Genomic DNA, 12,632 nt, shown 5'->3' on the forward strand with positions numbered 1-12,632 from the left:
TGGAAATTTTGGCAGTATTAAGGTGGTTGAAAGGTTATGGAGGCTGTTGTCTAAGAATGTTCCAGTGTGCCTCAGTTTGCTGAAGGTTTATCCAAATCCTATCCATGATCAGAATGAGTAGAAGTTGGACTCATGATGAAGTCTTTTGATTGCTTTGGAGAATTGCTGGATCTTGACCTCGGCAGTGTAGGTGAACCTGAGGTAGTTTTGTATCCTGAGTTGGTTCCTGGCACTGACGACGTCAGGTCTTTTTCCTTTTCTGCAAATTCGAGCTTTGCCTACTTGGCTCCTCGGCGAACTCTCGCAGGGGACTTTCGTAGGCTTCCGGAAGAAGCTTTTCCAAGTGCTCCCCCGTTTCTTCCAGGAGTAGGGCCGTGCTGTGCTCTCCTCCCACTTCTTGAGGAGTAGTGGGTGAGGGGGATGAAGTCAAGGCCCCTGTTGTCGATTTACTTTCCTGTCTTCCCTGAGAACTGGCAGATTGTTGTTGCTGGGCAGCTTTGATTGTGCAGTTGGCCACCATGTGGCCGATGCTTTGGCAATAATGGCACTTCTTCGGTTGGGGGGCTAGTTTACATTCCTTGGCATGATGATCCAAGCCACCACAGTTATAACATCTAAAAAGGAAAGAAAAAGAAAACGAAACACAAGAATAAAAAGGATGCAGGTACAATTTCCATTCAGTTGCTGAGGGTTTTTCTAATGCAAATTAGCCCAAAATCACCCAAATGACCACAAAGCCCAAAACATAAATCGAGTTTCCAAGACCTTTTGTGCCAGTTTAAAAACACATTGAGCTCAAAACCAACACTGGCCACAGACTTGACTGTGGCCCAGCCCGATGTGGAGATCCAGTGAATCACATGTCTGCAGACCTTCAGAAGACTCAACATTGCACTGGCTCATCCAAACTGATTTAAGAGCTTTGCTGTATGTCTTTTCTTTTAAAAGAAAACTTAAATAAACTGTACTTCAAGTAAATGGTAAATGTTCAGTCGCATTTTTTAGTCATCAATATCAGATTACTCAAATGGTGGATTGGCAACGTGACAAATTCATCAGTTGTATTAATCAAACAAACATTACATAATGATATCAAAGGAACGCTTTAAATAGTTTTTATTTACATTCTCAGTTACACAGTTGCACCGGTGCATGGATGCTTTTATCGCCGAGTCTACGAAAATGAATGAGTGGATCATGAACAAATGCATTTTGGAGATCCTGTATATTAACATCCATAGAGGGCAGTCAATAACTCAGTGTAATGAATTATCTGAAAGAAGCACTTCTAACAGCATGACACTTTCTCTACATTTGACCCTCCAATGTAGAGTTTTCTCTGTACTGCTGTTCTTTAATATAGCCTGTTTGGTTGTGCAAAATTCCCTCAAATCTGACCTTCCAGTAGTATAGCAATCCCTCTGTATCACCCAGACAGTGCAGTGCTCCCTCAGATCTGCTGCTCCAATAGTGTAAAGCTCCCTCAGAATTGCTCTTCCAACTTGACAGTATTCACGCAATATCATCTCTCAAAAGAGCCCAGTGCTTCTCAATACTGCCCCTCCAATATTAGTACTCTCCTTCAGTACAACATTCCCTCAGAACAGCCTCTGTAACAGTGCAGCACTCACTCCTCAGTGCAGTAATCCTCAGTAGAATCTTTCCAACAGTATCGTCTTCCCTCAGTACTGGTCCAACTGTGCAGTATCACTCAATAAAATAACTCAATAATGAATCAACAACATTACTGCTGGTCCTTCATTGCAAATTGTGATTTAAAAAAAATGCAATGTGGGCACCTTCAAAATGGCTAGGAAACAAAGCTAATTTAAAAATGAATATAGGTTCATTAACACAGCATGGTGCACAAGGATCCCTACTGTTATTTAACAGACATTAACAGTATGTGACAACATCCCACCTATTAACAATAAGGCCAAAAAGCCTGTTAACATTCTCCCACATCCCAACTCCGGATTTTATTTCCTTTTACTGCTAGCAATAATGGCTATTACTGGGACTTGACAGTAGCTGTGGATTTGTACAACTACTCGACAGATCCTCTACATACGCATAACAGGAGTATTGGAAGCTGCTCATCACACATATTCACACTGAATTACACTCATTCACCCACCAAGTAGGCACATTCAGCTCCTACTGTACTTCCAGTGCAATTGTGTTCTTTCTAGATCTCCTCAAATATGCCCCATCAGACACATGCAGTGTGTGGGGCTCAGTTGGTAGCACTTCAGGTTCTCAGTAAGAAAGTGCTAGGTCAGGTTCTACACCAGCTGGTGTGCAGAAACATAAGGCTAACACTGCAGTGTAGCAGTGATGAGACACTGCACTGTTGGGTTGCTCTCTTTTGGATGAGATGCTAAACAAAAAAAAAGGTAAACATAAAGGGGTCACGCAGCAACTTTTTACAGGAGGGGAGGTGAGTTAGGCATGGCTGTTGTCAGAGGCAGGAAGAACATCAGAAGCAAAGAGCAGGGTCCTGGGTTGTAGAGGCCACTGGGGTGGGAGCAGGATCACTGAGTTGGTGGCCCAGATTAAAAGCAGACTGGAGCCTGAAATTCTGTTCCTGCTCTGGTCAATATCTGTTCCTCAATAAACATTGCGTGCACTAGAAACTCCTTTCACTGATTTACCAACACTATATTTGTTGCTCACAATATGGTCTGTTCTGTGTTTGCAGACAAACCCTGAGTTTCCAGTTGCCTGCCACTTCAACACACCACCATTCTTCAACATCTGTCTCAGACTTGCTGCAGTGTTTCAGTGAAGCTCAGCACAAAGCTGGAAGAACAGCATCTCATTTACTGCTTGGATTCCTTCCAGCCTTCAGGGCACAATATCGAGTCCAGTAATTTTAGGGCCGAAGCAGCTTCTCCCATATCCCCCACCAGCCCCTAACATCACATGGGCTGCTTTCACCACAGCCAACCCATTTTCACTCACTAATGGTGCCCATCTGCAGCTTTTCTTTCTCCAGGGCTGACCATTATCTATTCTTTCGTCTGTCCGACTGCTGTTCTCTCTGAGGATTGCATCCATCTCCATTTATCATCATTGGAACCTAAACGTAGACTCTGCTTTCTTTCCTCAGATGCTGCCAGACCTGAGTCTTTCCAGCTCCTTCTATTCTTATTGCAAAAAAAATTGATCTGTGGCTGCACTTCAAGAACTACTGCAGTGGCTGGGAAAGTATTTGAAGATGGCAATGTGACATTCACTCCAGGATGGTAACAATAAACTCTTCAAATTGACAAAAAAGTGCCAAGTGGAATTCAATACAGAGAAGTGTGAGGTAATGTATTTAGGGAGGAGAAAGTGAGGTCTGTAGATGGTGGAGATCAGAGCTGAAAATGTGTTGCTGGAAAAGCGAGCAGGTCAGGCAGCATCCAAGGAGCAGGAGATTCGACGTTTCGGGAATAAGCCCTTCTTCAGGAATTCCTGAAGAAGGGCTTATGCCCGAAACGCCGAATCTCCTGTTCCTTGGATGCTGCCTGACCTGCTGCGCTTTTCCAGCAACACATTTTCAGCAATGTATTTAGGGAGCTAAGAAGTACACAACTGGTAGGATTGTGGAAGATTTAACAGGGCATCAGTTGGAGTTTATGTATATGATTATCTGAAGATAGCAGAACAGGTAGATAAAGTGGCACATGGCACATTTTATTTTCAAAGGACGAGAGTATAAAAGCAAGGAATTTTTATTTTCAGTTTTCATCAACCTGAATGGGTTTGATGTATTTGGTGACCACCTTTGTACCTGCAGACGTAAATGTGTTTGGCCCATTCCCCCAGAGAGGCAGATGTAGTTCCGAAAAAAATGTGAGGACTGCAGATCCGGGAGATCAAAGTGTCAAAAAGTGTGGCGCTGGAAAAGCACAGCAGGTCAGGCCGCATCTGAGGAGCAGGACAGTCGACCTTTCAGATATAAACCTTTCATCAGCAGTGAGATGTAGCTCTAGGTCTTGTAGTGAATAGAATGCAAAGCCTCAGGGGAGGGGGTTTGGGTGTGTGTGCTAACTTATTCCTCGAATACATCCATAAAATCTGCAAAAGGCTATTAAAGTAGCTAATTCCAGCTGTAATAATGTGTATGGTCCTGATGACCACATTCCAGGACTGATGTAATCAGTGACTGATGTGACCAGCAACACATTTGCAGCTGATGTAATCATACTAGAGAGGATGTTGCCAGAAATGACGAATTTTAACCACGAATAATGATTAGATAAACCAGATTCGCCTTCTTTGGAAGAGAGGGGGAGCTGAGCGAAGAATATGTTGTGGTGTATTACATCATGACGCACCAAGTCAGAGTGAATAGGAACAGCATATTTCCATTTGCAAAGTGGTCATTAATCGGTGACATCAATTGAAAGTAATTGGTGGAAGGATTAGCTAAATGTTATGCAGGAAATGTTTCCTCCAGAGGTGTGGGCATCTGGAATTGACTTCCTGAAAAGCTGGGAGAGGCAAAACCCCTGAAATCGCATGTTAGAAACACTTGGATGTGCCCATGAGGGGCCAGTAATTTGAAGTCTCCAGAGCAAAAACTGGAAGATGGATAGATCTGGTTGACTTTCTCTCGGCTGCACAGGCAGTATGGGCTGAATGGCCTCCTGTCCTGTGAATTTTTTACATGTCTATATTTTCATAAATACAAGTCTTTACTTCAGATCCACAGTCATGAATTTACTCAAATATACTTATTTAGGAAAATCACCCAACTCATTCAAACACACTTCATATATATTATGAACTACTGATGTTTGCTATGTTCTTGCACATTCAAATGAATACAGTCATACAGAGACACTCACAAACATGCTATGCTATACATTGCTCAAGCGCCCAGATTTTACTTCACTGGAATAGGGCTTGAAACTCCTGAATAAGTTACCCTATGAGCCACAGATTAATTCTGGCCACACTATAAGGGAGTGTGTTAAGTTTAAAAAAAAAGGAGAGTTTGAAATTAATCTTAGCATAATGCATTATGTTTTACACAACGCTGTGTCAGATCTGGGGATGCACATTATTTCTTGAATCTGAATTGCCACAATGTCATTCACTGCATTTTCTGTGACGTACTGTTATTGAAGGAAAGTGCTCTTGTATTATATTTGCATTAATCATGAAGGGACAGGAAGTCCTGACTAAACCATTAGCTGCAGGCTAGGAAGGAAAGGAGAAGAAGCTGTGGTTCCTGCTCCAAGTCACTACCTGCTGCTGCTCAGGATGGCCGTGTGGATATGGGGTGCAGACAGGTTTGGACTTGGACTACAGCACACTCAGTGGTCAGATACCATCTCTACATTGCCTGTCTGAGCTTGCACATGGAGAGTACAAGCAGAACCAGATATAAGAATGGGAGGAGGCTAGTCAGCTTTTAAATGTCTGTTCTACCATTCTCTTAAGATTGTGAATGGTTACACATCGAATGGAGGGATAAAGTAAAACATCCCATGGCATAATTTCAAATAATAGCAACTGAAGTTTGTCTGCTGTCCTGGCCATTTATCCCTGCTGTCAAGTTATTTTGTTGGTGTCATGGTTTATTTGGGGGGACTTTCCTGTGCACAAGTTGGCAACTTTGCTTCCTACAATACAATAACGATTACAATCTAAAAGTACCTCACTGGTTGTAAAGAACTTGTGAAGTCCAGAGATGAAGTGCATTTATATAGTGCCTATTCTCCTTTTTCTGGAACTGGGGATTACTATTTAAAAGTAATGTGCAACCCATTGAGAAAAGAGATGAGGCAACTTTCTTCCTCCTCAGCAGGGTCATGAAGATTTCCTGATAATGTCTTAGAAACACAGAATCTTTCAGCACAGTTATGTAAGAGAGGGAAAGGTTATCTGGGATAAGTGAGAGGTAAGGTTACAAAAGGTCCAGCCTCAAGGGGCAGAATGGCCTGGTCCTGCCCCTGGTTTCTATGTTTGTTACATGTTGACTCGCATGTGGAGTGACTCATTCTGGAGCGATTGAAGATACAGGTCGTAAGGTGAAAGCAGGAGCTGAACACTGGGCAGCAGCCAATGGCTTCTCTGGACTCAAAGACAGAAAATAGGAAGGGATGATGTTCCAGTTCCGTGTGTCTCAATGACAGGATCTCTCCGAATGCCAAAAAAAATCCTCAAACTGAAAACAGAATGTCCATGGAGAAAGGAAGCAAAGCAGTGGGGAAATGGCATTCCGGATTGGACATCTGATTTTCGCCATCACCTCCTGACCCTTGTAAGCAACTAACTAAAATGATGCAGAATACATAATTCATGAGGCTCAAGTGGTAAATAAATACAATGAAAGCAGAGGCTCAATTAATCAATGTCATTGGTCTCAATCACCATGGAAATATTAAATGAAAATCAATCACACTGATAACGGGGGAATAAGGTCACAGGAGCTCTTCCAAAACTAACTGGAGACCCTCAGGGAGTTTACCATCCTCACCATGCACTAGCTCATTCTTGCTGAACCCTCAAATTATTGTAATCACTCTCGCTACCCTCATGCCCCTTACACTGTATTTCTCCCTGAGACAGAGAGGCAGTGTCACTTCACATCTTTCTTTGTCTCCATAAGTCACTGAACAACTAAAATTTATATAGCACCTTTGAGAAAGTAACTGACCACCAGGAGCAGAGGAGGCAGAGAGAGGGAGGGAGGGAACTCCACAGCTTAGGCTCCTGTCAGCTGAAGGCATTGTTGCCAAAGGCAGAGGGATTAAATGGTGAATTTTCAAGAAGCAGAATTGAGAAATGTAACAATCTCAGGAGGATTACTCAGACAGAAACGAACAAAGCCATGGAGAATTTGTAAACAGGAGGGAAAACTTTAAAGGTGGCAGGCCAGGCAAACAGGCAAGCCAGCAGGCACAGGGGAGGGAGGAGAAGGGTAAGGAGAAGGGCTTTTTTGATAAAATTAAGATGATGGGGGGGGACAGACAAAAGTGCTTTGGAATAGATGGGTTCAGGGATATAAAAGGTAAGAGAAAGAATTTCTATCAAGCTGAGGCAAGAACCGAGGTCTTCATGATGGCACTGATATGCGATCAGAACTTCAACTTTGATTCAAATACAACAAAATTGTGAACAGTCCAATTTCGGAGAGGGATGGAGTCAGTAGTCAGAGAATGGAGTCTGTGATGGGGTCTGAAGAGAATGGTTTCACACTCTGTCAGTGTGTGTCTCTCTCTCTCATTCTTCCAAAAGACATCCAACAGTGCCACATAACAGACTTGAGGAGATTTATAGGTCATGGAATAAAACCAATATTGGCAAAGGGATAGGAACCATGTATTTTTTGTATTGGAATAATATTTGCAGTGGAGCTCCCCAGAGGTCAGAATTGGGATATTTCCTGATATAAATAAATGATCTATATCTTGCTCAGAGAACAATTTAAAAACGTTTGTCAGTGACATAAAACATGGCAGAATAGCTAACAGTGAAAACAGTGGAGAACTTCAAAAGGACACTGTCATTAGAGGAGTAGTTGGATAGGTGACAGATGAAATTCAACAAGGAGAAGTATGAGATAGTATATTTTCAAACATCTAACATGGGAGACAGTATAGATTAAAGGATACTATGCCAAAGGATGCACAGGAACAGAAATGTGGGGCTGAATCTCACTTGTTTGGGACTAAATCAGGGTTGCATTGGGTTTTTTTTTGGAAGGTTTGTTGCTACAAAGGGCAGAGCAAGTTTTCATGCCCTATCATATATCAAACTCATCTCATTAAATTTCCCCCTCCACTCCTACAGCATCCGTCAATCACGATTTCCACTATATCTTACTATACACCACTCCTGGAAAAACACACCATTCAACAAATAGCCCGCAATTTACTGGCACCCATTGTAGCTGTGCTCTCTTTAAAAGCCCATTGTAAACGGGGACAAACATGATCAGTCCAAACCATTCTACACAGTTGCGAACATCACACTGTACATCTCATCATACTAGTCCTTACTCTTACTGTTTGGCATCATTAGAACTCAATGTTTCACCCTCCAAGCTGAATGATTTTATTATCACTTGTATTTTACAGTGAAGAAATAAATACACCTTGTGTAATATATGGCACACTATTCTCTCCAGCCTTTGAAATCTTGTGTTTAATCAGCTTTAATCTTGACATTGTGTTCCTGAAGCCCTGACTGCTATTTCAGACAGGATATAGAAAGACTCTGAAGCTTTCTGCCACAGTGTGGGTCTGAGTGTCTTTCAGGCATCTTTGGGTGTTTGGACATTGCCCTTCCTTAGAAATTATGTGCATAGACTAATTTTTCTTCCTCTGCATCACATGCCCATTCTCTCGGTCTTTCTCCCCATTACCATTTGGTAAGTATTACTGTGTTAGATGTGTCAGCTAAATGCAAGTTATCAGCTAACTCTCCCCAGACCCATGTTGAAATACAGTCAATTTGACAAGCATCACATCCACAAACACTCACCTTCTCTACCACCAATTGTTCATGTCCTTTCTACAAGCTGCTTTGCGAAAATTTCCCAAGACTCTTTAGACAACATCTTCTAAATTCTCAACCACTACCATCTAGAGGAACAAGGGCAAACAGATACATTCTACCACTTCCAAGTTCCTCTCCAAGCCACTCACTGTCCTGACTTGGAAATATAACATTGTTCCTTCAGCGTTGTTGAATGAAAATCCTGGAACTCACTCCCTAACAGCACATCGTACACCAACTAGATTACAGCAATTTGAGAAGGCAGCTCACCCCTCACCTTCAGTGCAACTAAGGATGAGCAATGCTAGCCTAGCGAGCCACGCCTACATCCCATAAACTTGTTCAAGGATTGAATGTCAATTTGGGATGTACTGTTGCCTAGAACCACCCTAACCCACCTCACCTGTCTCCTTTTGGCCTTCGCTTTTGCATATTCTTCCCTTTAGGTCTCCGTTCACTCCCAATGCAGGAGGTGCCACCTGGGCCCGTTACCCGTATCGACTCCAGACCTTTGGAAGATTTCTTAAACGTAAACTCCACTGGCTCTCCCTCTTTCAAACTGCGGAAGCCTTCCATGTGCAGCTTGCTCTGAAAAAAAAACATTGCCCAGAGAAAATGTTAAAAAAAATTACAAGCATTTGGAGTAAATCAAAATGCAACAAATCTCCCAAATAGTTTTAGGAAATTCTAAAGCAATTTTCAAATTATCCTCAAATCCTCAAAGGAATGCGGTAAAGACTGAAACACATTCTATCCCAGGAAAATTGCATTTTCATTGAGCATGCTTGGATTAACCTGACTACTGAATGTGATCACCAGAATTCAGTTCACGATGGCCAGTGCAATCGGCAATGATTTGACAACAATTCAAAAAAATTCACCTATTATTGGCATGCACATTTTAAAAAGAAAAGTGTGTTCATAGGATGTGGAAATCACTGGCTGCGCCAGCATTTATTGCCTATTCCTGGTTGCCCAGAGGGCAGTTAAGGGTCAACCACATCATTATGTAGACCAAGCTGCGTAAAAACAGTAGATTTCCTTCCCTGAAGGTCATTGTTGGAACTAGATGCATTTTTATTGACAAATAATAGTGGTTACTATGAGCCAAGTTCCACGTAAGCTGCGTGCATGCACAGCTATACGCTGGGAAACAAAAACCTTTCTACATCCCACAATGCCCTACCCCATACCCTACAGCCGCAAAACCCAGGATCCCTGAATCACAAGTTGGCACTCTATAATCTCACAGGCTATTGGAACCAACTTCTGATCAAACGCAGCTCCAGTCCAAGGAGGCTGTACGATGTTGGCTCACGGAAGGGGAAAAGACGCCAGGCCATAACCCAAAAGTGGAGTGGGGAGTTTACAGCCACCAAAAGGATCACACAGCAGGAGGTCCAGGAAGCAGACAGCCGTTCCAAAAGGACACAGAAGAATTAACAATATTTTCAAACAAAGTTTAAAATTTGTCTAAATGAAAAGCTACCCTTCAAGCTCCTTAAAAGTTTAGTGCACATTTCAAAAAGGGATGGTTTTCTGAGATCATGGAAACTGTAATATCATAGTCAGCACACAAATGGGTGAGGTTTTCACTTATCCTAAAAGTGACAATGTCTTGTACACGATGTGAAACATTAAGAGAGGGGATCAGCACTGGGAAGACAGGGGTATGATTGGAAATTGGACTAAAGTGACATTTGAGGCAAAACGTGCACATGGTTTCTATTCGTAGTCTTATAAAGAAACAAAGATAGAATTTTATGCATACTTACTGAAATACCAAGCATGAGCGCATGTGCTTGCATGTGTTTTGTTGGGAGGGGGGAGCGATATATGGGAAAGCATACACAAATAGATCAATCCGAAATCAGATGAAAGTCGTAATTGATAATGTCATACTTGCAATATACAGAACGTGTCAATTCTTTCTGTACAAGAGATTCATGATCATGTAGCAAAGTCCACTGCAATTACTAAGAGTTGGCACAGCAAGGATTATACCTTCAAATTTGTGGAGTGCACTAACTCTGTCAAAAATTGACTGGATAAATTCCATAAAATCGTGTTTTTGTGTGCTGATAGTACATGAAAGTGCAAGCTTTTTAGTATGAGAAACTGTTGACTTTGCACATCAAGGTTCAATTAGAATCTGAACTGTTTACAAGACTGTCTTTGCAGGATTTTTGAAACTGACTGCTCACGACAAACAATTTTATATTAACGGCAATTTTGATTTAGAGAATATGGCAATGCTTCTATCCGACAGAGCCTTTGTTATACTTGGAAAAGAAAACAGAATAGCGGCAATGTTACAATGTGACGTTAGTCAGAACATCACTGCATTGCTCACATAGAAGATATTGAAATACATGATGCCTGAAAGCAGATCTCAATTTGGCAGGATATTGAACCACTTCTAAGAACAGTAAATACAATTTTCAGCAAGTTATTTGAGAAGGAAAGACAACTTGGAGAATTTGCCAAAATGAGAGTGTGATGCAGAGGTATTTCAACCTCTGAAAGAAGTGAGGTGTCTGTTAAGACACTTTGCAGTCAATGAACTAATGCAAAACTACAAAGTCTTGACGAAGTACCGCGCAGAGCAGCTGAATAAGTGCAGTGGTCCAACAAACAAATGTTGCCTGATAATGTTCACAATGCCACAACATTGTGCTGCATTCACAGCTCTGAATGATGTTCCAGGTGAACTGGCAAAATCTTTTAGAGAATGTGTTTGACAACAATTGAAGCTATCCAATTTGCAAAGGCCAAGATCAATAAATTAAAGATTCAGTGTCTAGGTGAACATCTTTATTGGAGTGATGAAGTTAAGATGGTTCTGACTGCTCGAGACAGTCATGTTGACACTACCACGATCCTTTAATTCATTCAACTGCTATGTGGCCACTTGAATAGCAGATTTGCATAATATTTACTAGACTGGAATGCATTTGATCAGGTTGCAATTGCCATGACAGCCAATTATGAATTTGGAAAAGACAGTGTTGTGCAACTGATATTGAAATATTCCACTCGCAAACGACATTTCAAAGAAATTGTGACATAAAGATGTGAACGGTATTGCAACTTCAAATTTATGGTTGTGGACAAAGGCAAGACAGGGTTCCATTCAGACATTTGGTGACCTATACCTTAAAAGACAACCAGGTTTAAGAAATGTCCATTCCTCTGGATATGTGTGCCCACATTTCAGGCAACAATGCTGACCGTGAACATGAATTTAACTGAATGAACTCAACTAAATCTAAATCCAGAAATAAGGTTTAAAATTGTTCAATTTGCAATAAGTTGTCCAAAAAGACATACATTTCAATCAGACAAAGCATCCAGTGGGTGCTGTGTGCAATCATTGGGCAGCAAATAAAAGATAGGCAAGAAAAGCTGCCAAAGGAGTGAAGAGATTACTACAGCATCGTTTGGTCATGTACTATACTTAGTTGTATGTAGAATTATCACTAAAACAGGTCCACAGTGCTTCTGAGTGGAATAAACAATTTTATTTTAAGCAGGTAAAATACATGGAATTGTAATATAAAGAAACACTTATTTGTTACCAAACAAAGTTTAAAAATTGTCAAGCATCCATTGAGTGATGTCAAGTTTAAATACATCACTCAGAGTTCTGCACAGAAACCACAAAGAAGTTGGACTTTGTTTTTACTTAATTTCTGATTTTATTGAATTTATGTTTCATTACCTGCCATAGTGGGATTTAGATTAGATTAGATTCCCTACAGTGTGGAAACAGGCCCTTCAGCCCAACAAGTCCACACTGACCCTCCGAAGAGTAACCCATCCAGACCCCTGTTAACCCAACATTTACCCCCGATTAATGCACATATCACTACAGGCAAGTTAGCATGGCCAATTCACCTGACCTGCACATCTTTGGATTGTGGGAGGAAACCGAAGCACCCGGAGGAAACCTACGTAGACATGGGGAGAATGTGCAAACTCCACACAGTCAGTTGTCTGAGGCGGGAATCGCTCCTGGGTCCCTGACGCTGTGAGGCAGCAGTGCTAACTACTGAGCCACTGTGCCGATTTGAACTCACGTACCCAGGACATTAATTCAGGGTAAAAGCTTATGGTCCAGTGACATTACCACC

General features: G+C 41.7%; 1 protein-coding gene across 1 annotated transcript in view; it reads right to left on the reverse strand.

The window, feature by feature from the left end:
- Positions 1-241: 241 nt before the first annotated feature.
- LOC132829811 (protein lin-28 homolog A-like) overlaps positions 242-12,632 on the reverse strand; it is a 134,707-nt gene continuing 122,316 nt past the window's right edge. The window contains exons 3-4 of the mRNA XM_060847174.1: positions 8,903-9,087; positions 242-614 (exon numbers count right to left, since the gene is read on the reverse strand). Coding sequence (XP_060703157.1) covers positions 242-614; positions 8,903-9,087 — 558 coding nt within the window. The remainder of the gene's footprint in view (positions 615-8,902; positions 9,088-12,632) is intronic.

Source organism: Hemiscyllium ocellatum, chromosome 30, assembly GCF_020745735.1.
Source record: "Hemiscyllium ocellatum isolate sHemOce1 chromosome 30, sHemOce1.pat.X.cur, whole genome shotgun sequence".
Taxonomy (NCBI): domain Eukaryota; kingdom Metazoa; phylum Chordata; class Chondrichthyes; order Orectolobiformes; family Hemiscylliidae; genus Hemiscyllium; species Hemiscyllium ocellatum.